This window comes from Salvelinus sp. IW2-2015, linkage group LG17 (genome assembly GCF_002910315.2).
Source record: "Salvelinus sp. IW2-2015 linkage group LG17, ASM291031v2, whole genome shotgun sequence".
NCBI lineage: Eukaryota > Metazoa > Chordata > Actinopteri > Salmoniformes > Salmonidae > Salvelinus > Salvelinus sp. IW2-2015.
The window spans coordinates 12,189,698-12,214,856 of record NC_036857.1 but is presented as its reverse complement, the minus strand read 5'-3'; the positions used below and the strand labels follow the sequence as shown (position 1 = coordinate 12,214,856).

General features: G+C 42.7%; 2 protein-coding genes across 3 annotated transcripts in view; both read left to right on the top strand.

Annotated features, from left to right (window-relative positions):
• Positions 1–4,620, top strand: part of LOC111977183 (acid-sensing ion channel 1-like) — a 93,806-nt gene extending 89,186 nt beyond the window's left edge. Inside the window, exon 11 of one of the 2 annotated variants that reach the window (XM_070447867.1) lies at positions 3,914–4,620. In XM_070447867.1, coding sequence (XP_070303968.1) covers positions 3,914–4,021 — 108 coding nt within the window. In that variant the 3' untranslated portion in view covers positions 4,022–4,620. Of the gene's footprint in view, positions 1–3,849 lie in introns of both variants that reach the window. The other variant, XM_024006524.3, reaches the window with a different exon arrangement.
• A 1,391-nt stretch (positions 4,621–6,011) lies between these two features.
• LOC111976508 (glycerol-3-phosphate dehydrogenase [NAD(+)], cytoplasmic) lies at positions 6,012–24,953 on the top strand. The gene is made up of 8 exons (XM_024005366.2): positions 6,012–6,147; positions 19,157–19,334; positions 19,990–20,130; positions 22,185–22,323; positions 23,110–23,222; positions 23,472–23,708; positions 23,957–24,063; positions 24,538–24,953. The coding sequence occupies exons 1-8, from the start codon at positions 6,104–6,106 to the stop codon at positions 24,632–24,634; spliced, it is 1,056 nt and encodes a 351-aa protein (XP_023861134.1). The 5' UTR covers positions 6,012–6,103; the 3' UTR covers positions 24,635–24,953.
• Positions 24,954–25,159: the final 206 nt, after the last annotated feature.

Below are 25,159 nucleotides of genomic sequence, written 5' to 3'. Positions count from 1 at the left end.
CTTTGCCTTGTTGGGTTCTGAGAATATGATATATACTTAGTCATGTCACTGAGGGAGAGAGGGTAATTTATAACGTTTACATTATATCAGGGATCCTATTGAAATATTGAGTGCTTAGGGCTTCACCAGAAGATAATGGTAATCTGCAGGAGGAAGGTACAGTTGAAGTCGGAAGTTTACAGACACTTAGGTTGGAGTCATTAAAACTCGTTTTTCAACCACTCCACACATTTCTTGTCAACAAACTATAGTTTTGGCAAGTTAGGACATCTAAAACGAGTCCTATAATCAACATAACCTGAAAGGCCGCTCAGCAAGGAGGAAGCCACTGCTTCAAAACCACCATAAAAAAGCCAGACTACGGTTTGCAACTGCACATGGGGACAAAGATCGTACTTTTTGGAGAAATGTCCTCTGGTCTGATGAAACAAAAATAGAACTGTTTGGTCATAATGACCATCGTTATGTTTGGAGGAAAAAGGGGGAAGCTTGCAAGCCAAAGAACACCATCCCAACCGTGAAGCACGGGGGTGGCAGCATCATGTTGTGGGGGTGCTTTGCTGCAGGAGGGACTGGTGCACCTCACAAAATAGATGGCATCATGAGGGAGGAAAATGATGGATATATTGAAGCAACATCAAGACATCAGTCAAGAAGTTAAAGCTTGGTCGCAAATGGGTCTTCCGAATGGACAATGACCCTAAGCATACATCCAAAGTTGTGGAAAATGGCTTAAGGACAACAAAGTCAAGGTATTGGAGTGGCCATCGCAAAGTCTTGACCTCAATCCTATAGACAATTTGTCGGCAGAACTGAAAAAGCGTGTGCGGGCAAGGAGGCCTGTAAACCTGACTGTTACACAAGCTCTGTCAGGAGGAATGGGCCAAAATTCATCCAACTTATTGTGGCAAGCTTGTGGAAGGCTACCTGAAACATTTGACCAAGTTAAACATTTAAGGCAATGCTACCAAATACTAATTGAGTGTATGTAAACTTCTGACCCACTGGGAATGTGATGAAAGAAATAAAAGCTGAAATAAATCATTCTCTCTACTATTATTCTGACATTTCACATTCTTAAAATAAAGTGGTGATCCTAACTGACCTAAGACAGGCAATTTTTACTCGGATTAAATGTCAGGAATTGTGAAAAACTGAGTTTAAATGTATTTAGTTTAGGTGTATGTAAACTTCCAACTTAATTCCAAGTTTAAATAGTTGAACAGCTATTGTTCAAGAGGGGGACGTGTTGGGTTCTGAGAATATGTAATATCTTATTCATGTCACTGAGGGAGAGAGGGTAATGTATAACATTTACATTATATCAGGATCCTATTTAAATTAATTTGTGTAATTTCTTTTGTTCTTAATGCATTTGAGCCAATCAGTTGTGTTGTGATAAGGTGGTGGTGGTGGGGGGTGTATACAGAAGATAGCCCTATTTTGTAAAAGACCAAGTCCATATTATGGCAAGAACAACTCAAATAAGCAAAGAGAAACAACAGTCCATCATTACTTTAAGACATGAAGGTCAGTCAATCAGGAACATTTCAAGAACTTTGAAAGTGCAGTCGCAAAAACCATCAACATTTACATTTACATTTAAGTCATTTAGCAGACGCTCTTATCCAGAGCGACTTACAAATTGGTGCATTCACCTTATGATATCCAGTGGAACAACCACTTTACAATAGTGCATCTAACTCTTTTAAGGGGGGGGGGGTTAGAAGGATTACTTTATCCTATCCTAGGTATTCCTTAAAGAGGTGGGGTTCAGGTGTCTCCGGAAGGTGTGATTGACTCCGCTGACCTGGCGTCGTGAGGGAGTTTGTTCCACCATTGGGTGCCAGGCAGCGACAAGTTTTGACTGGGCTGAGTGGGAACTGTATCTTCCTCAGAGGTAGGGAGGCGAGCAGGCCAGAGGTGGATGAACGCAGTGCCCTTGTTTGGGTGTAGGGCCTGATCAGAGCCTGAAGGTACGGAGGTGCCGTTCCCCTCACAGCTCCGTAGGCAAGCACCATGGTCTTGTAACGGATGCGAGCTTCAACTGGAAGCCAGTGGAGAGAAGCGGAGGAAGCGGGGTGACGTGAGAGAACTTGGGAAAGTTGAACACCAGACGGGCTGCGGCGTTCTGGATGAGTTGTAGGGGTTTAATGGCACAGGCAGGGAGCCCAGCCAACAGCGAGTTGCAGTAATCCAGACGGAAGATAACAAGTGCCTGGATTAGGACCTGCGCCGCTTGGTGATTGTGGAGACCAAGTCATCTGATGTAGCACTCATCACTCTCCTTCTTGGTCAAATAGTCCTCGCACAGCCTCCAGGCTGTGCGAGGACTATTTGACCAAGAAGGAGAGTGATGAGTGCTACATCAGATGACTTGGTCTCCACAATCACCCGACCTCAACCCAATTGAGATGGTTTGGAATGAGTTAGACCGCAGAGTGAAGGAAAAGCAGCCAATGTGGGAACTCCTTCAAGACTGTTGGAAAAGCATTCCAGGTGACCACCTCATGAAGCTGGTTGAGAGAATGCCAAGCTATCATCAAGGCAAAGGGTGGCTACTTTGAAGAATCTCAAATATAAATATATTTTGATTTGTTTAACACTTTTTTGGTTACTACATGATTCCATATGTGTTATTTCATAGTTTTGATGTCTTCACTATTATTCTAAAATGTAGAAAATAGTAAAAATTAAGAAAAACCCTCAATGAGTAGGTGTGTCCAAACTTTCGACTGGTATTGTACGTTTAATGTATTCTCAACCGCAATCCAGGTAATTTGGTTCTGCTATTCGATGAAGCAAAGTGATAACACATTAATCCGTTGTATAAATAAACAAAATATCTGACATTGTATTACCATTTGAATTTAGCTTTTACATGGTTGAAAGCGCAGTGATAGACATTTGGGTGACAACTAAAACAACATTCAGACATAGTTTTTTACTTTTAGATGGTTGAGAGCATAGTGACACATTGGAAATTCAACAAACTTTTGTCTGTCTTTTTGAATGGGTGAATATAGTATGTAATCTCATGAATCAACATCTCAACCAAATATTACCCCATAATCCATGTTGAAACTACGTGGTTCGTGGTTTGCACAGTAGGCGGTGGTGTAAAAAGTATCAAATTGTCATACTTGAGTAAAAGTTTAAAAGTATTTGTTTTTAAATATACTTAAGTATCAAAGGTAAATGTAATTGCTAAAATATACTTAAGTTTCAAAAGTAAAAGTATAAATCATTAAAATTCCAAACCACACGGCACAATTTTCGTGTATTTTTTAAATTTATGGATAGCCATGGGCACACTTCTACACTCAGACATTATTTACAAACGATGCATTTGTGTTTAGCGAGTCCAGATAAGAGGCATTATGATAACCAGTGCTGTTCTCTAGATAAGTGTGTGAATTGGACCATTTTCCTGTCCCATTTGGGTGTCAGGGAAAATGTATGGAGTAAAAAGTACATTCATTTTTTTAGGAATGTTGTGAAGTAAAAGAAGAAAAAATCTAATATTTTAATAGTAACGTAAAGTACCGATACCTCAGAAAACAACTTAAGTAGTACTTTAAAGTATTTTTGCTTTCGTACTTTACACCGCTCCCAGTGGGTGATGTGGCACTTGGATTCAAAAGGGGGCTTTATAATATGTTGTGCATTTAATATATGAAGCAGATCTGCAGAAGGATACACTTTTATATGCAGGACTGTATGTTGTCTGTTCAATCTCTGCTTTCTCACTGGTTGTCTTTCATGAGTTTGAGTTTAACTTGTCTTTTTCTTGTGTTATACTCCAACTTTTTTTGTCACTAACTATCCATTTCACATTATTCACCCCAGTCTCTCCATGACAATACTCATGCACCACCTCCATACTCTGCCAATATTCTACCTCATCACACAGGGAGGAGCAACCCAGAGGACGTCACCTGCTCAGCCAATCAGAACACAAGGAAGTAAGAAAATTGAGCATTTCAATTTGATTCAAAAGTGGACAGATGTCAGAGTATAAAGCTTGATAATGGGTAATATGTAACACTTCAATAGCACTGAAGTCACACGGGTGCAAGAGTAGTGCTAGCCACGTATAGCCTGCTGGATCATAATGACTGCAATGTCATGAAAGTGGCAATGTTAATCCACGTACAAATTAAAATAGTTATTCTATTGTATTCTAAGAATGTAATTTTACTTGAGCTACATTTAGATATAGCAAGCAGGACTAAGAGATTTTGGCTTTGGGTGTGTGATGGTGGGAAATGTCCTCGCAGTATATTGGAATGTTTGTCCGTGCTACAATTTTGGTCTGTTTGTTTGTATGGTTGTGTTTATGTGCATGCCCTTTTTGAGTGTGTGTGTGTTTTGAGTGTATGTGTGTGTGTAATACTTCAAGAGTACACTTTCTCAAGTTAATGAATTGCAGTCCCGAAATTGGCCCCTTTTGTAATTTACTGCTTCTGTCCAATTGGCCAATTTGACATAATTCAATGAAGTTGATTTTTCATCTTGTATTATAGAATGAAAAACAAGTAATTATTCAATTGAAAAGATTGTTCACCATTTTCTAAGTAATAAAACAGAGAAGTCAACATTTGTATTTTCTTACGTAAGAAGTGTGAAAGTTTTACAGCCAAATGAGTAGATGAGATAGAACTAGATGACGAGAGATGTCGATCCACTTTTTTGACAATAGAAATATGGCCTGACTCCCCAAAGTTAAACAATTGGACCACTGTTACTACAATATATTTTGGTAGGAACCATTGGAGGTAGTTAGGAGCACTTACTGAAACGATCTCTTATCACTCATGCCTCATTTGGCCATGCTAGATGTATTTATCATAGGAAAAGGGGAGTTGTATGATAGTGTGTAACTGTGTAGTGTTATTCTCAAGCACAACAGTACCATGAACATATAAATAAAATACTGCAAAGAAAAACTATGGATAATGTTCTGATCGTGGTTGCATAGTCTTGCCTAATGTTATTGATGTAATTAATGTAGCCATGTGTATGTGATCTTACTTTTGTTTTTCTATAAATACTATGCCTACCAGTTTACATGTTTTCAGATGTTTTATTTATCTAAAAAGCAACAATAAAGTATAATGAAATTTCAATTCAGTGGAATCTTGCTTCATTTTTGGCAAGATCTGAAGACAGACCTTATTTTATTTTTTTCAAGATGGCCCAAACTTCTTACTCTTTCGTATCCATGCCAGCTATACCTTTCCTGTACTACAGAGAAACCGAAGAAACACATACATACAATACCAAAATATTTGTTTACAACATGGGGTAAAGGGAGTTAATAGCCAGAGTCTATGTTAACCTTGTTTGAACAGGCACTTTTCTGTGTAAACAACGACTTAAAACTTCCTCTATTTTACCAAATTGTAAAATCTAAACTGCTGAATCTATTCTTTCATTGGAATGTCTGTGTTCCCTTGTGACCAGTCACCTCCCCAAACAAGGTCCCCTATTGTTTCAATAATGCAATAGTGTCTCACACAAGACTCCCTCCTTCTGCCAGTTAGTGTTGGATATGAGATAATGGTCTGTGAAATTCACATTGAGACAATGAACAAAACCCAAAGCCATCTGAGGACAGCAAAAGAGATTAATTTGACATTTAGATCATTAAAATGTTTTGTTTTGCAAGCCCTGCTAAACGAATCTGTTAACAAAGGCTGTTTTCTCCAAGGTCCATATATCCAGTCATCCAAGGTTGCAAGTCTCAGCTTTGATTTGATCGTTTCTCATTGAGAATAATGAAGAGATTGCGATGTTTGCACCTGTTTTTCTTTTGAAAACATAAAGTATGATTTTTAATTTTCAGAATGATCTCAATAAAAATTTGCCCACATGGAACTTTTGGCCGAGTTATTCAGCGGCCAAAAGTTTCATAGGATTTGGCTGAAAGTAGTGGGCGGGACTGTCTCCCCTCAGACTAACCAATGAAATAAGAACTAGATCTACCAACCCCGCTGTTGCACTGCCTTTACATACAAAGTACCCCTGTGAATATCCAGTACACACTGTAGCCCGGTTTGTAACAGTGTGCCATTTTTGTCAGTCGGCAAAGGTCTTTTCAATGGCAGCTCCCAAGAAAGTCTGCATTATTGGCTCTGGCAATTGGTAAGAAAACGTATTTGTATCGAATACTTTGTGTTTGTGTGTGGGTGTACAGGGTGCTGTTGCTAGAGAGACGCAGCATAGCCTATAGTCAATCATAGCAGAAAGCGTAGTAGCCCATGTGATTTTGCTTGCGACTACAGACTGGAGACCATACTGTATTTATGACAATGTTATGAGACAAAACCTTTGTTATAGGCCTACATCAGGCACGTACTGTATCTCCGATCAAATAGCCCACATTTATGGCTATCAAATAAATATGGGCTTGGATGTGAATATGTTAACAACAAACACCATATCCTTAAAACAGAACAGGTCAGAATAAAATAGACAATATGGAACGAAATTATTCCAGTGAGCAAAAATTACGTTGAAAAGACGTCTGAAACTATTTTCCAGTCGTTGAAGTTAGGTCCATTTTAGGGTCTGAATGAAAGGTGAAAAGACGTATTTTCCGAATGTTGAATTTTTTTATTTTTAGACATTGAAATCGGGTTAATTTTCGGTTCTGAATGATAGTTGAAAATAAGTTTTATTCCGGGATATTGAAAATATGTATTTTACTGACGTTGATTTCAGGTTCATTTTCGGTTCTGAGTGAAAGTTGAAAATACGTTATTTACAGACATTGAAAATACAATGTTTTGGGTGATTGATTCTATGGCCAAATTTCAACCGCACATACATTCTCAATTAAGTAAGCATTAAGATATATCAACATAATTATTTTATATTTATAATGATTTAGTATTTATTATAGGAAAGAGGAGCCAACTGAAGATTGCAACATAGAATACTTATTATTGCTCCCAAAAAGCTTAAAAAATTGTAGTAATAATGTTCAAAGTGTCCAATCTACAGAATAATCCAATAGACCACTTCAACTACAAAAATATTAGGTTACATAAATATTGTTTTCTTGCTATGACTGTGGTATGTTGTTGCTTATCTACCTTATAAGATAAGAGTGTCTTCTGAATGACCAAAATGTACATGTAAAAACAAACTTGCAAAGCATGCTGGGTATTATTCTAATGAGCTCCACCGCCAAACAAGTACACATTTCAAATCAAATCAAATTTTATTTGTCACATACACATGGTTAGCAGATGTTAATGTGAGTGTAGCGAAATGCTTGTGCTTCTAGTTCCGACAATGCAGTAATAACCAACAAGTAATCTAACCTAACAATTCCACAACTACTACCTTATACACACAAGTTAAAGGGATAAAGAATATGTACATAAAGATATAGAATGAGTGATGGTACAGAACGGCATAGGCAAGATGCAGTAGATGGTATAGAGTACAGTCTATACATATGAGATGAGTAATGTAGGGTATGTAAATAAAGTGGCATAGTTTAAAGTGGCTAGTGATACATGTATTACATAAAGATGGCTAGATGCAGTAGATGATATAGAGTACAGTATATACATATACATATGAGATGAGTAATGTAGGGTATTAAACATTATACACTGCTCAAAAAAATAAGGGAACACTAAAATAACACATCCTAGATCTGAATGAATGAAATATTCTTATTAAATACTTTTTCTTTACATAGTTGAATGTGCTGACAACAAAATCACACAAAAATGATCAATGAAAATCAAATTTATCAACCCATGGAGGTCTGGATTTGGAGTCACACTCAAAAAGTGGAAAACCACACTACAGACTGATCCAACTTTGATGTAATGTCCTTAAAACAAGTCAAAATGAGGCTCAGTAGTGTGTGTGGCCTCCACGTGCCTGTATGACCTCCCTACAACGCCTGGGCATGCTCCTGATGAGGTGGCGGATGGTCTCCTGAGGGATCTCCTCCCAGACCTGGACTAAAGCATCCGCCAACTCCTGGACAGTCTGTGGTGCAACGTGGCGTTGGTGGATGGAGCGAGACATGATATCCCAGATGTGCTCAATTGGATTCAGGTCTGGGGAACGGGCGGGCCAGTCCATAGCATCAATGCCTTCCTCTTGCAGGAACTGCTGACACACTCCAGCCACATGAGGTCTAGCATTGTCTTGCATTAGGAGGAACCCAGGGCCAACCGCACCAGCATATGGTCTCACAAGGGTCTGAGGATCTCATCTCGGTACCTAATGGCAGTCAGGCTACCTCTGGCGAGCACATGGAGGGCTGTGCGGCCCCCAAAGAAATGCCACCCCACCCATGACTGACCCACCGCCAAACCGGTCATGCTGGAGGATGTTCAGGCAGCAGAACATTCTCACGGCGTCTCCAGACTCTGTCATGTCTGTCACATGTGCTCAGTGTGAACCTGCTTTCATCTGTGAAGAGCACAGGGTGCCAGTGGCGAATTTGCCAATCTTGGTGTTCTCTGGCAAAGCCAAACGTCCTGCACGGTGTTGGGCTGTAAGCACAACCCCACCTGTGGACGTCGGGCCTCATACCACCCTCATGGAGTTGTTTCTGACCGTTTGAGCAGACACATGCACATTTGTGGCCTGCTGGAGGTCATTTTGCAGGGCTCTGGCAGTGCTCCTCCTGCCTCCTTGCACAAAGGCGGAGGTAGCGTCCTGCTGCTGGGTTGTTGCCCTCCTACGGCCTCCTCCACGTCTCCTGATGTACTGGCCTGTCTCCGGTAGCGCCTCCATGCTCTGGACACTACGCTGACAGACACAGCAACCTTCTGCCACGGTGAAAGCACCGCCAGCATTCAAAAGTGACCAAAACATCAGCCGGAAGCATAGGTACTGAGAAGTGGTCTGTGGTCACCACCTGCAGAACACATCCTTTATTGGGGTGTCTTGCTAATTGCCTATATTTCCACCTGTTGTCTATTCCATTTGCACAACAGCATGTGAAATTATTGTCAATCAGTGTTGCTTCCTAAGTGGACAGTTTGATTTCACACAAGTGTGATTGACTTGGAGTTACATTGGTGTTTAAGTGTTCCCTTATTTTTTGATGTGCCATCCTGGATGAGCTGCACTACCTGAGCCACTTGTGTGGGTTGTAGACTCCGTCTCATGCTACCACTAGAGTGAAAGCACCGCCAGCATTCAAAAGTGACCAAAACATCAGCCAGGAGCATAGGAACTGAGAGTGGTCTGTGGTCCACACCTGCAGAACCACTCCTTTATTGGGGGTGTCTTGCTAATTGCCTATAATTTCTACCTGTTGTCTATTCCATTTGCACAACAGCATGTGAAATGTATTGTCAATCAGTGTTGCTTCCTAGTGGACAGTTTGATTTCACAGAAGTGTGATTGACTTGGAGTTACATTGTGTTGTTTAAGTGTTCCTTTATTTTTTTGAGCCAGTGTATAAGTGGCATTGTTTAAAGTGGCTAGTGATACATTCTTACATAATTTCCATCAATTCCCATTATTAAAGTGGCTGGAGTTGAGTCAGTATGTTGGCAGCGGCACTAAATGTTAGTGGTGGCTGTTTAACAGTCTGATGGCCGAGAGATAGAAGCTGTTTTTCAGTCTCTCGGTCCCTGCTTTGATGCACCTGTACTGACCTCGCCTTCTGGATGATAGCGGGGTGAACAGGCAGTGGTTGGGTGGTTGTTGTCCTTGATGATCTTTATGGCCTTCCTGTGACATCGGGTGGTGTAGGTGTCCTGGAGGGCAGGTAGTTTGCCCCCGGTGATGCGTTGTGCAGACCTCACTACCTCTGGAGAGCCTTACGGTTGTGGGCGGAGCAGTTGCCGTACCAGGCGGTGATACAGCCCGACAGGATGCTCTCGATTGTGCATCTGTAGAAGTTGTGAGTGATTTTGGGACAAGCCGAATTTCTTCAGCCTCCTGAGGTTGAAGAGGCGCTGCTGCGCCTTCTTCACAACGCTGTCTGTGTGGGTGGACCAATTCAGTTTGTCCGTGATGTGTACACCGAGGAACTTAAAACTTTCCACCTTCTCCACTACTGTCCCGTCGATGTGGATAGGGGGGTGCTCCCTCTGCTGTTTCCTGAAGTCCACTCATCTCCTTTGTTTTGTTGACGTTGAGTGTAAGGTTATTTTCCTGACAACACACTCCGAGGGCCCTCACCTCCTCCCTGTAGGCCGTCTTGTCGTTGTTGGTAATCAAGCCTACCACTGTAGTGTCGTCCGCAAACTTGATGATTGAGTTGGAGGCGTGCATGGCCACGCAGTCGTGGGTGAACAGGAGTACAGGAGAGGGCTCAGAACGCACCCTTGTGGGGCCCCAGTGTTGAGGATCAGCGGGGTGGAGATGTTGTTACTACCCTCACCACCCTGGGCGGCCCGTCAGGAAGTCCAGGTCCCAGTTGCACAGGCGGGGTCGAGACCCAGGGTCTCGAGCTTGATGACGAGTTGGAGGGTATATTGTGTTAAATGCTGAGCTGTAGTCGTGAACAGCATTCTACATACAGTGGGGAGAACAAGTATTTGATACACGCCGATTTGCAGGTTTTCCTACTTACAAAGCATGTAGAGTCTGTAATTTTTATCATAGGTACACTTCAACTGTGAGAGACGGAATCTAAAACAAAAATCCTGAAAATCACATTGTATGATTTTTAAGTAATTAATTTGCATTTTATTGCATGACATAAGTATTTGATACATCAGAAAAGCAGAACTTAATATTTGGTACAGAAACCTTTGTTTGCAATTACAGAGATCATACGTTCCTGTAGTTCTTGACCAGGTTTGCACACACTGCAGCAGGGATTTTGGCCCACTCCTCCATACAGACCTTCTCCAGATCCTTCAGGTTTCGGGGCTGTCGCTGGGCAATACGGACTTTCAGCTCCCTCCAAAGATTTTCATTGGGTTCAGGTCTGGAGACTGCTAGGCCACTCCAGGACCTTGAGATGCTTCTTACGGAGCCACTCCTTAGTTGCCCTGGCTGTGTGTTTCGGGTCGTTGTCATGCTGGAAGACCCAGCCACGACCCATCTACAATGCTCTACTGAGGGAAGGAGGTTGTTGGCCAAGATCTCGCGATACATTGCCCCATCCATCCTCCCCTCAATACGGTGCAGTCGTCCTGTCCCTTTGCAGAAAAGTATCCCCAAAGAATGATGTTTCCACCTCCATGCTTCACGGTTGGATGGTGTTCTTGGGGTTGTACTCATCCTTCTTTTTCCTCCAAACACGGCGAGTGGAGTTTAGACCAAAAAGCTCTATTTTTGTCTCATCAGATCACATGACCTTCTCCCATTCCTCCTCTGGATCATCCAGATGGTCATTGGCAAACTTCAGACGGGCCTGGACATGCGCTGGCTTGAGCAGGGGGCCTTGCGTGCGCTGCAGGATTTTAATCCATGACGGCGTAGTGTGTACTAATGGTTTTCTTTGAGACTGTGGTCCCAGTCTCTTCAGGTCATTGACCAGGTCCTGCCGTGTAGTTCTGGGCTGATCCCTCACCTTCCTCATGATCATTGATGCCCCACGAGGTGAGATCTTGCATGGAGCCCCAGACCGAGGGTGATTGACTGTATCATCTGAACTTCTTCCATTTTCGAATAATTGCGCCAACATTGTTGCCTTCTCACCAAGCTGCTTGCCTATTGTCCTGTAGCCCATCCCAGCCTTGTGCAGGTCTACAATTGTATCCCTGATGTCCTTACACAGCTCTCTGGTCTTGGCTATTGTGGAGGGTTGGAGTCTGTTTGATTGAATGTGTGGACAGTGCTTTTATACAGGTAACGAGTTCAAACACAGTGCAGTTAATACAGGTAATGAGTGGAGAACAGGAGGGCTTCTTAAAGAAAAACTAACAGGTCTGTGAGAGCCGGAATTCTTACTGGTTGGTAGTGATCAAATACTTTGTCATGCAATAAAATGCAAATTAATTACTTAAAAATCATACAATGTGATTTTCAGGATTTTTGTTTTAATTCCGTCTCTCACAGTTAGAGTGTACCTATGATAAAAATTACAGACCTCTACATGCTTTGTAAGTAGGAAACCTGCAAAATCGGCAGTGTATCATACTTGTTCTCCCCCCCTGTAGGTATTCCTCTTGTCCAGATGGGTTTAGGGCAGTGTGCAGTGTGGTTGCGATTGCGTCGTCTGTGGACCTATTGGGTCGGTAAGCAAATTGGAGTGGGTCTAGGTGTCAGGTAGGGTGGAGGTGTAGGTCCTTGACTAGTCTCTCAAAGCACTTCATGATGACGGAAGTAGTGCTACGGGGCGGTAGTCGTTTAGCTCAGTTACCTTAGCTTTCTTGGGACAGGAACAATGGTGGCCCTCTTAAGCATGTGGAACAGCAGACTGGGTAAGGATTGATTGAATATGTCCTTAAACACACAGCCAGCTGGTCTGCGCATGCTCTGAGCGCGGCTGGGAATGCCGTCTGGGCCCAGCCTTGCGAGGGTTAACACGTTAATGTTTTACTCACCTCGGCTGCAGTGAAGGAGAGCCCGCAGGTTTTGTTGCGGGCCGTGTCAGTGGCACTGTATTGTCCTCAAGCGAGCAAAAATGTATTTGTCTGTCTGGGAGCAAGACATCCTGGTCCGCGACGGGGCTGGTTTTCTTTTTGTAATCCGTGATTGACTGTAGACCCTGCCACATACCTCTTGTGTCTGAGCTGTTGAATTGCGACTCTACTTTGTCTCTATACTGGCACTTAGCTTGTTTGATTGCCTTGCGGAGGGAATAGCTACACTGTTTGTATTCGGTCATGTTTCCGGTCACCTTGCCCTGGTTAAAATCAGTGGTTCGCGCTTTCAGTTTCACGCGATTTGGGCATAGAAGTGTAGAAGCATAGAAGTATAGAAGTCTATGTTTGGGCCAAATCAGGTCCGGTCCAGACCGGACCAAATCTGAACCAAACATAGACGTCTATGATCTGGACCAAAAATCTACGTCCTTGGATGTTAAAAGGCCGGTCTGGAGAGGACCAAAAAAAGACCTCCAAAAGATGTCGGTGTCTGCCGTGCTTGCACCTGGATTAGACCGACAGCATCATTGCATCAATGCTGTGTCATAAATCTACAGTCAAACTTTTTCCATTATGTAACTCAACATTTTTACTGGATATGTGTGCAACCAAAGTTCAACATTCACCTTATGCTACTGTTTCTGCCAAGTCTATACATACAGTTTGATGCATATGTTTGATATATCCAACGTATGCACCACACAGACCACAGTTATGCACTGCAACTGCCTGTACAACGCAATGCTGCAAGGCAAACACAGCGTTCTATTAGAAATGTATGTGCTTCCAGTGTACCAAAATGCAATGATGCTGTCGGTCTGATCGAGGCACTATGCCTTGTTTACAGTACATCGGGACATATATTTTATTACACCGTACGTCATCTTCATGTAATCTCGTTCCGATACTGGACAGAGAGCATAGGGCAGCCATACTCAACTGGCAGACTGCGATCCAGATCCGGACCCAGAACAGGGTCAATACGGACCGCTTTCAACTTCTGTTGAGAGTTGTAATGGTAGAATGGCTGCACAAGGTTCAATTAATTTGGTAGTGCAATGGCATTTTTCCTCTTGTTATGTCATACACTGACAGACCTTCATAGGGTTTCACAACGCAAGACAAGCTGGAGGAGAGCCACAGTCTTTTGTCAGATATGGCATTTATTTTGGGAGATTGCAAAATATGACCTTTTTATTTGCAATATTGTTTCAGGTGAAAATAAAACTTGTTTCGTTTAGTTGCTTTTTTCTCAACTTGTTTCTCTAACTTTCTAGCAAGTCAAGCTAGCTTACAGAGCAGCTAGCTAGTTAGCAAGCTAAAACCTAGTCTAGGTTGAAGATACTGTAGCTACTGACCACCTAATACTTATCCTCAAAAACAAACATAATTATCATCACAATAAACAAAAACGGAAGGCGACAGTCATATAATATAATATAATTGGCATAACAGCCAATGTGTATTATTTAATATTACGATTAAAATAGTACTCACTTTTAGGAATGGGTAATTGTTTACAACTTACTAGCTGTACCATCACCGAAAACCACATATTTTCATCTTGTTCTGTGGTTTGGTCACTTCCTGTTCTATTAACGGAATCTGGCTGCACTAAAGACGACTCAAAGTTTGGAGAAAAAAAATTCCCGCAGGGAGCAACTGTGATACAACATTGTTGTCGACGGTCCCCATGCATGGAAATGAATGACATCCGGTGGAACGCAAAAGACTGCTCAGTTGTAATATGAATGGGGCATTAGTTGGTAAGCTACTCATGACTGCTGTCCGGAGGTTTCACTCCATATGTTAAATTGTCCTCAGTGATTTCAATTGTAGGCCTATATGTCCATTTTTAAAGAGCTGATCATAGCGAAGAAGAAAATACTTCTGCATTTCCCACTGTGTAAACACATTGATTGTCATTGCAAATAGGCTCCAACTAACTCCTGATGGGTAGCTGATATGCAGATCTTAAATAGCCAAAATTATGTTTTTTATTTTTTTATTTCACCTTTATTTAACCAGGTAGGCTAGTTGAGAACAAGTTCTCATTTACAACTGCAATCTGGCCAAGATAAAACAAAGCAGTTCGACATATACAACAACACAGAGTTACACATGGAATAAACAAACAGTAGGAATAATACAGTAGGAAAAAAAGTATATATACAGTGTGTGCAAATGAGGTAAGATAAGGGAGGTAAGGCAATAAAATAGGCCATAGTGGCGAGGTAATTAGCAATTAAACACTGGAGTGATAGATGTGCAGAAGATAAATGTGCAAGTAGAGATACTGGGGTGCAAAGGAGCAAAATAAATAAATACAGTATGGGGATGAGGTAGTTGGATGGGCTATTTACAGATGGGCTATGTACAGGTGTAATGATCTGTGAGCTGCTCTGACAGCTGGTGCTTAAAGTTAGTGAGGGAGATATGAGTCTCCAGCTTCAGTGATTTTTGCAGTTCGTTTCAGTCATTGGCAGCAGAGAACTGGAAGGAAAGGCGGTCAAAGGAGAAATTGGCTTTGGGGGTGACCAGTGAAATATACCAGCTGGAGCGCGTGCTATGGGTGGGTGCTGCTATGGTGACGGGTGAGCTAAGATAAGGCGGGGCTTTACCAAGCAAAGACTTATAGATGACCTGGAGCAAGTGAGTTTGGCGACGAATATGAAGCGAGGGCCAGCCAATGAGATCATACAGGTCGCAGTGATGGGTAGTATATGGGGCTTTGGTGACAAAATGGATGGCACTGTGATAGACTGCATCCAATTTGCTGAGTAAAGTGTTGGAGGCTATTTTGTAAATGACATCGCCGATGTCAAGGATTGACAGGATAGTCAGTTTTATGAGAGTATGTTTGGCAGCATGAGTGAAGGATGATTTGTTGCGAAATAGGAAGCCGATTCTAGATTTAATTTTGGATTGAAGGTGTTTAATGTGGGTCTGGAAGGAGAGTTTACAGTCTAACCAAACACCTAGTTATTTGTAGTTGTCCACATATTCTAAGTCAGAACCGGCCAGAGTAGTGATGCTGGACGGGCGGGCAGGTGCGGGCAGCGATCGGTTGAAGAGCATGCATTTAGTTTTACTTGCATTTAAGAGCAGTTGGAGGCCACGGAAGGAGAGTTGTATGGCATTGAAGCTTGTCTGAAGGTTAGTTAACACAGTGTCCGAAGAAGGGCCAGAAGTATACAGAATGTTGTCGTCTGCGTCGATGTGGATATGAGAATCACCAGCAGCAAGAGCGACATCATTGATGTATACAGAGAAAAGAGTCGGCCCGAGAATTGTGGCACCCCCATAGAGACTGCCAGAGGTCCGGACAACAGGCCCTCCGATTTGACACACTGAACTCTGTCTGAAAAGTAGTTGGTGAACCAGGCGAGGCAGTTATTTGAGAAACCAAGGCTGTTGAGTCTGCCGATAAGAATGTGGTGATTGGCAGAGTCGAAGCCTTGGCCAGGTCGATGAATACAGCTGCACAGTATTGTCTCTTATCGATGGCGGTTATGATATCGTTTAGGACCTTGAGCGTGGCTGAGGTGCACCCATGGCCAGCTCGGAAACCAGATTGCATTGCGGAGAAGGTACGGTGGGATTCGAAATGGTCGGGTGATCAGATTGTTAACTTGGCTTTCGAAGACCATAGAAAGGCAGGGTAGGATAGATATAGGTCTGTAGCAGTTTGGGTCTAGAGTGTCTCCCCTTTGAAGAGGGGGATGATCGCAGCAGCTTTCCAATCTTTGGGAATCTCAGACGATACGAAAGAGAGGTTGAACAGGCTAATAATAGGGGCTGCAACAATTTCGGGCAGATCGTTTTAGAAAGAGAGGTTCCAGATTGTCTAGCCCGGCTGATTTGTAGGGGTCCAGATTTTGCAACTCTTTCAGAACATCAGCTATCTGGATTTGGGTGAAGGAGAAATGGGGGAGGCTTGGGCAAGTTGCTGTGGGGGGTGCAGGGCTGTTGACCAGGGTAGGGGTGGCCAAGTGGAAAGCATGGCCAGCCGTAGAAAAATGCTTATTGAAATTCTCAATTATTGTGGATTTATCGGTGGTGACAGTGTTTCCTAGCCTCAGTGCAGTGGGCAGCTGGGAGGAGGTGATCTTATTCTCCATGGACTTTACAGTGTCCCAGAACTTTTTGGAGTTTGTGCTGCAGGATGCAAATTTCTGTTTGAAAAAGGTAGCCTTAGCTTTCCTGACTGCCTATTGATTCCTAACTTCCCTGAAAAGTTGCATATCGCGGGGGCTGTTCGATGCTAATGCCGTACGCCACAGGATGTTTTTTGCGCTGGTCAAGGGCAGTCAGGTCTGGAGTGAACCAAGGGCTATATCTGTTCCTGGTTCAACATTGTGAGGAAAGCATTTCCAAAGAATAACCAGGCATCTTCTACTGACGGGATGAGGTCAATATCCTTCCAGGATACCCGGGCCAGGTCGATTAGAAAGGCCTGTTTGCTGAAGTGTTATAGGGAGCATTTGACAGTGATGAGGGGTGATCGTTTGACCACAGACCCATTACAGACGCAAGCAATGAGGCAGTGATCGCTGAGATCCTGGTTGAAAACAGCAGAGGTGTATTTGGAGGGCAGGTTGGTTAGGATGATATCTATGAGGGTGCCTGTGTTTACGGATTTGGGGTTGTACCTGGTAGGTCCATTGATAATTTGTGTGAGATTGAAGGCATCAAGCTTAGATTGTAGGATGGCCAGGGTGTTAAGCATGTCCCAGTTTAGGTCACCTAACAGTACAAGCTCTGAAAATAGATGGGGGGCAATCAATTCACATATGGTGTCCAGGGCACAGCTGGCGGCAGAAGGTGGTCTATAGCAAGCGGCAACGGTGAGAGACTTGTTTCTGGAAAGGTGGATTTTTAAAAGTAGAAGCTCAAGTTGTTTGGGCACAGACCTGGATAGTAAGACAGAACTCTGCAGGCTATCTCTGCAGTAGATTGCAACTCTGCCCCCTTTGGCAGTTCTATCTTGTCGGAAAATGTTATAGTTAGGGATGGAAATGTCAAGGTTTTTGGTGGCCTTCCTAAGCCAGCATTCAGACACGGCTAGGACATCCGGGTTGGAAGAGTGTGCTAAAGCAGTGAATTAAACAAACGTAGGGAGGAGGCTTCTAATGTTAACATGCATGAAACCAAGGCCTTTAAGGTTACAGAAGTCAACAAATGAGAGCGCCTGGGGAATGGGCGTGTAGCTAGGCACTGCAGGGCCTGGATTAACCTCTACATCACCAGAGGAGGAGTAGGATAAGGGTACGGCTAAGGGCTATAAGAACTAGTCATCTAGTACGGACGGAACAAAGAGTAAAAGGAGCAGGTTTCTGGGCGCAGTAGAATAGATTCAATGCATAATGTACAGACAAAGGTATGGTAGGATGTGAATACAGTGGAGATAAACCTAGGCATTGAGTGACGATGAGAGAGGTATTGTCTCTAGAGACATCAATTAAACCAGGAGAGGTCACTGCGTGTGTGGGAGGTGGGACAAGAGGGTTAGCTGAGGCATATTGAGCAGGGCTGGAGGCTCTACAGTTAAATAAGACAATAATCACTAACCAAAACAGCAATGGACAAGGCATATTGATATTAGGGAGAGGCATGCGTAGCCGAGTGATCATAGGGTCCAATGAGTAGCTGGATGGGCTGGAGACACGGCGATTCATACAGCTAGCGGGCCGGGGCTAGCAAGCTAGCAGAAGGGCCTTGGAGGGACTTTGCGACGGAAGAAGTCTATTGTAGCCCCCTCGTGCGGTTACGTCGGCAGACCAGTCGTGATGGATCAGCAGGGGTCCGTGTAGTAAAAGTAAAAACATTAGTTGTTAACTCATCCAAATGTAAATCAAAACTAGACGTTGAACTGACGTCTGTACCCAGTGGGTTACCAGGCCCTATTCTAGTTTTGCAGGGATAGGAGGAGGGCGGACATTTTTTTGTCAAGCCTAGAGGACAGAACGGCCAGGACCAGGCCTGGGAGTGCTACAGCTAGCTAGCGTGCCTAGTTAACTAATTCTAGCAGCATTTTCCATAGAAACAGGTCGCTTGAGCGGTAGCTACATGATGCTGGCCACCTGCCTTGCAGTAAAGCTGCTATTGGATTGTAATGATGCGTACAGCTTGCAACATTTGTAATCTTTCATGTAGCACCACAGGTATTTCTTTGAGTTATGAGATAAATAGCGTTCTTACATTGTTGCATTATGTAATGTTTAACCAGATCTGGCCACTGAATGCAAGGCCATCAAACAAACTGACTTTAGATGGTCAACAATCCAAGTGATCATCAAATCAAATGATCAAGCCTTCAACCATAAAATAGACAGGGAGGGTGCAGCAACTACCATTTGTCTATTTAATAGGATAATTGATGGTCAATCTTGCAAGTTGCAAATTTGCAATAAGATTAAGTTGTTTGTGCTCTGGGCTCCTTTCCAAAAAGTATTTCAGGCATTTGCATTGTTCAATCTAGGGTGCATGTGCACAGTTCAGTTGTTCTTTCTGAAAATCGCAGACAAAATAGAATAATGAGATGACCCTTTTCTAGGTATAGAATTAAATCATGGACGACAAACTTAAAGGCATTATTATATTGCAATTTCTCTACTATACAGGGGCTCTGCTATTGCTAAAATAGTGGGTTCCAATGCTGCGCAGAACTCCAAGTTTGACAACACCGTGACCATGTGGGTGTTTGAAGAGATGGTGGATGGTCGCAAGCTGACAAACATCATTAACACCGACCATGAGAATGTCAAGTACCTCCCTGGACACAAGCTACCCCCCAATGTGGTGAGAAACACATTAAACGCCACCACTATGTGTTGTAATCCTACTTTTTCTTTTACCAGGAATTCCTGTTTTTCTATAATCCTTTATTCACACAATTGAAATTAACCTACCCCTAAACCAATACCCCTTTACCTTGTTTCAATGTTATTCTGATCACATCTTGCCAAATGCTCTGTGCCTGTTTGTTCTGTCACAACTAGGAGGTCATAATGTGATGAGTAATAAACTGCTGTGGGGAATAGGGCCAGAGGTCTGCTGCTGATCCATGTGTGTAAAGGGTCAGCCCTGGCTCATTATTATGTGTTGCAACTGCAGCTGTCCTTGCAGCTCTCAGTACCTCTCACTTCAATCCCCACCATGATAGTATTGTGAATCCCTGCCACCTGGCTTTTGTAGGATGGCTCATTCTGACTTGACTGATTTAGCACAGACCAATCAGTCACTGCATTATATAACACAATTGTAAAATTCAACTTTCTCATGAAATTGTTTTTGGCAGGAAGCCGCATTTTTATACCTTTGATTTAGCTTTGTGCTTTGCTGCACACGCTCTTTAGAAGTGAGAACGGATTAAGTTTACAATGTGCAAGGACTACATGGGACACACAGGCTAAGGCCAGTGCCCTGACTGTCCCCTCTCCTGTCTCTCTCCCAGTTGGCTGTTGCTGAGTTGGTGGACGCTGCCAAGGAAGCAGACATCCTAGTGTTTGTGATCCCCCACCAGTTCATCGGCAGAGTGTGTGACACCATGAAGGGGAAGATAAAGAGCGATGCACTAGGAATGTCACTCATCAAGGTTTGGCTAAGGGCCTCTTTACACTACACTAGTAAACTTTGACAACACACACTAGGTCCAGAAGAGATACTTGTGTAGTCTAAAGAGACAGATCTAGACTAAAATCTCTCTTTACACTGTACCACATACCACCCTCTGAGCGGTATAGTGTAAAGACATAGGCTCTCCCACACCACATGTTCCTGCAAGAATGACCTTAAAACCAGTAGACAGCATTTTTACAGCTCTTTTAGGCAAATAGAAAATGAAAGGTTTCAGCTGTAATGTGTCTTCCGCATTTAACTCAACCTCTCTGAAAATATCTGCACATTTGTGAATCATTGCATTAATCAATTGTGCAATACTATGTGCAATATGGTTTAGATGAGAAGCTCCTGTAGAATTTTAATTGCTATCCTTATTTTGTTTGTCTATATACTATATTTGTCTATATACTATATATATAATATATATAGAGCGCACTACATATACTTTACTAATGTAAATCTATCCTAATACCCATGCTCTCCTCACTGTGAATGGGCTGTGTGTATTTCACAACCTTTTTTACATAAGGGACCGGATTGGCTGGGTTTGGTGCTCCTTTGGGGACCATTGTAATTTAAACTAGCACTTGAGAACTTATGAAATCGGGGCTTGTTAATTTTCTCAATCCTTGAGAAACCTTGTCCTACTCTGTCCTTAGCTTCATCCTTGAGAAACCTTGTCCTTAGCTTGATCCTTGAGAAACCTTGTCCTACTCTGTCCTTAGCTTGATCCTTGAGAAACCTTGTCCTACTCTGTCCTTAGCTTGATCCTTGAGAAACCTTGTCCTACTCTGTCCTTAGCTTGATCCTTGAGAAACCTTGTCCTACTCTGTCCTTAGCTTGATCCTTGAGAAACCTTGTCCTACTCTGTCCTTAGCTTGATCCTTGAGAAACCTTGTCCTACTCTGTCCTTAGCTTGATCCTTGAGAAACCTTGTCCTACTCTGTCCTTAGCTTGATCCTGGGAAGAAACTATCTGACCCCCATTATCATGCTCTGTCAATCATTGACTCCTTAAGCCTCTTGCATTACAAATTAAGGGGTGATTTACGGTACACAGATTACAGTAAAACTAATCCTGGACTAAAAAGCAACCTAAATGGAGAATCTCCATTGAAAACACTTTTTAGTCCAGGGTTAGGCTTTATGCTGCATTCATAACCAAGTGGGAAGGTAGAAATGACCCGTTGTGAAGTCGTAAATACCATTTAGATGCCTTCACGTGCTTCGAACTCGTTTAGAAACGCCCATTGGCTAATGGCCAACAAGCTGCGTCAACCATAAACTAGAAGTACAGCCATCATGCTTGTAAATAAATTATAGTGTTAAAAAAATATTAATATATTGCTTTGTATAAATCATGTTTTGTTGCTGGATTTAATTGACAAAAATGCTGTCGAGAGTATTCCAATAGTAGGTTACGTCAGAGGTCAGCATGTAGAAGAAGTCGGAGTACAGGGATGATACACGAGTTTCCCACTTGTAATTACCAGTTGAAGGGGTGTTCATGTGGATTTTTCCCAGTCGTATATATGGTAAATACCACCTTCCCACTTGGTTATGAATGCAGGGTTAATCTGTGTCCGAGAAACTCCCCCTAAAAATGTTAAAGCAGTAGTTAAGTTTTATTAGTCATATGTACAGTATACACATGGTATGCACTGTCCAACGAAATGCCTACCTGAAGGATTCTTCTCGACAATGCAACAACAATAACAAAAAATTAAATGTAAGAATATGAATAAATGGCTCAGTAGAATAGAATAGACATAAGTATAATAGCTTAAGTATAATACAGAAAGGCACAATTTATAGCACAATGTATTAGGGAAGGGGCGAATTGGGGGGCAAGTGTTTAAATTGTGCAGTATTAGCGATAGTAAATAAGTCATGTTGACGGATTCTGATTGCGTTAATGTGAAGTTATGTAGTTAACTGCTCCACTGTAGTAATATACAGTACCTCTCTTGAATTGCTTTATTGTGCGTTCTGTGTACTGAGTACTCATGTGCTGTGTGTTCTAATCCAGGGTGTGGATGAAGGTCCTGATGGGCTGAAGCTCATCTCTGATGTGATCCAGGAGAAGCTGGGCATCACCATGAGTGTGCTGATGGGGGCCAACATTGCCAACGAGGTCGCCGATGAGAAGTTCTGTGAGACCACTATCGGTTAGACTCATGGGGTGAAGGGGAACATTTACTTTGGAGAGAAAATGAACATTGTGAAAATGAACTTTGTGAAAATGAATTTTGTGGGCTGTGTTATCATTGCATCTTACATACTTTTGAATGGCGTGCTGTCCCTTGTCTTTTTCCCTTTCTGAAAATGTTTGGGTAGATTGTACAGCACAGTGCAAACTGAAAAGTAAGGCATTGATATAAACAGTTTTGAGAGTTGGTCCATTTTGTCAGTGTGTGTGTGTAGACATTCGTAAAGGTATTCAACATAGATGTTAGAAGTTTAATTGTTAGAAACTGAACTGGAGTAGTAAAAGTAAATAGGTTAAACTTGTGCCAGATTTAATCAACCTGCAATAAAACAATCTCTCTGCTCAAGACTGCCACGTCAGCATGGAGGTAAAAGTCTGGCTGTTTACATTACAGAGTGAGCTGGCTTGTTTTACAGTAGTTCTGTACCTATGTTATTGTATGCAGCACTAGTGAACTCTGGCATGTCATTTCTGTACAGTGTATTTCAAACATGACAATGAGCATGTCTCGGGCTAAGTTGTTCCTTACCGTGTGACCTGCCCATGAAAACATTGTGCCCTAGCCTATATGTCTGGGCCCTGGTATGGACCTTAAGTTTTTCTGATTTAAGCCACGTGGTCTTAAACCAGCACTAAGCATGACAATACAATTGTGGTGAAGTATTTGAACGGGCTGGTTGTGAAAGATACAGATGTTAGGATTGAAAAGGTTCTTTTGTCTTTCTCATTCTCCCTCTCTCCCCAGGATGTAAGAATACAGAACATGGGGCTTTGCTGAAGGAACTCATGCAGACCAGTAACTTCCGGGTCACGGTAGTGGAGGAGTCCGATGTGGTTGAAATCTGTGGAGCACTGAAGGTACCCACTCAACCATTAAGAGATTCTGCTTGGCCTCGTCTTACTTAATGTCTCATCATGTTGTCTCGATGTCTGAATCTCAATTCATAATTTCCATGTATACTCTCTCCTTGCCCTTCATCTACTTCTTACTGAAAACATAAAAGGGTAGTGAGAAGAGGGCTAGATGAGAGAAAGTGTGCTGGTAAGAAATAACTGTCCTAATGTGTTGAAGCCATTAACCACAGCCCTCCTCTCTGTGGCTTTAAGAACATTGTGGCGGTGGGGGCGGGCTTCTGTGACGGCCTGGGCTTCGGTGACAACACCAAGGCGGCGGTGATCCGGCTGGGCCTGATGGAGATGATTGCCTTCGCACGAATCTTCTGCACTGCTGGGCCCGTCTCCTCTGCCACCTTCCTGGAGAGCTGCGGCGTKGCTGACCTCATCACGACCTGCTACGGAGGCCGCAACCGCAAAGTGGCCGAAGCCTTCGCTAAAGGGGGGAAAGTGAGAGAGGGGACTTGACTAATTGGCTTTTAGGGGCGACGTAAAAATTAAAAGGTTTGAATTATAGCATTTAGGATTGGAAGGCAGGAAAATACTGCAGATGAACACTGTCATTTTTTGGTTTGAAAATAAAGGAGGCCAGAGATAAAGTTAGTAAAGAGTGAGTTTCAGTTCAAAATTGTTGTTTTGGAGAGTGGTATAATACCACAATAGTAGTCTTGACTTAACTATGTCTGTATTCTGCTCAGTCAATTGAAGAGCTGGAGAAAGAGATGCTGAATGGACAGAAGCTCCAGGGACCAGCAACAGCATCTGAAGTTCATGTCATCCTAAAGAACAAAGATCTGCTTGACAAGTAGGCACAGAAATCAAACCACTCTTTCACCCATTGAAGAAACTGATGATACATTTCATGTGATGTTTCACTTAAGCAATAAGGACCAAGAAGTTGTGGTATATGGCCAATATACCACGGCTAAGGGCTGTTCTTATGCGATGCAACGCGGAGTGCCTGGATACAGACCTTAACCGTGGTATATTGGCCATATACCACAAACCCGAGGTGCCTTATTGCTATTATAAACTGGTTACCAATGTAATTAGAGTAGTAAAAATAAATGTTCTGTCATACCCGTGGTATACGGTCTGAGACACCACGGCTGTCAGCCAATCAGCATTCAGGGCTTGAACCAGTTTTTAATTACCAATAACCTCTAGCTCTGTCACCTCAGTTAAAACACAAATATGAAGAAATAGTACAAACAATGCAGTTATTCTCAAAAGGGCAAAGACTGACAACTCAACAATCCCTCTCTCTCTCCCGTCCCAGGTTCCCACTATTCAACGCTGTGTACCAGATCTGCTACCAGGGCCATCCAATCACAGAGTTCATCAAGTGTTTGCAGAACCACCCGGAGCACATGTAGGCTAACAGACTGACCAAGTGCCAGGAGAAGGATCAACACCACTTCCACTTTGTACCGGTTAGGAAAATATGTACACTCCACAGCTCTGATGCAGCAAGCAGACCCCATCAGACGACGTGAAGTAAAGTCTACTCTGTACTGCCTAAGGTGTTTTTGTATGTACCTCTATAGTAAAAGTGCTTTCCTCTTCCTGGTTTTCTACAAGTGTGACCCAGCCTGTTTTTGTTGTCACCCAATCAGACGCCAGTGTCCATCCTCAGATGTTATCTTGGTCCGTCCATTGTGACCTCACTTCGTTATTGTTTTGCTTATTCATGTTAATTGTGGTAGGGCGTTGTAGCAGATGTTAGGCTATTTGTGTCCTTCTCGCTGTTTTAATTCTGAATCTCTCTGCATTCTTTGAGATTACTTATACTTTATGGATCATTAGGCTAGATTTGCTTAGCACCTGTTAAAAACAAATAAAAGTGCCTTTCAATGCCACATTGCAAAAAAATATTGGCTGTTTATGTGCTTTGTGAAACC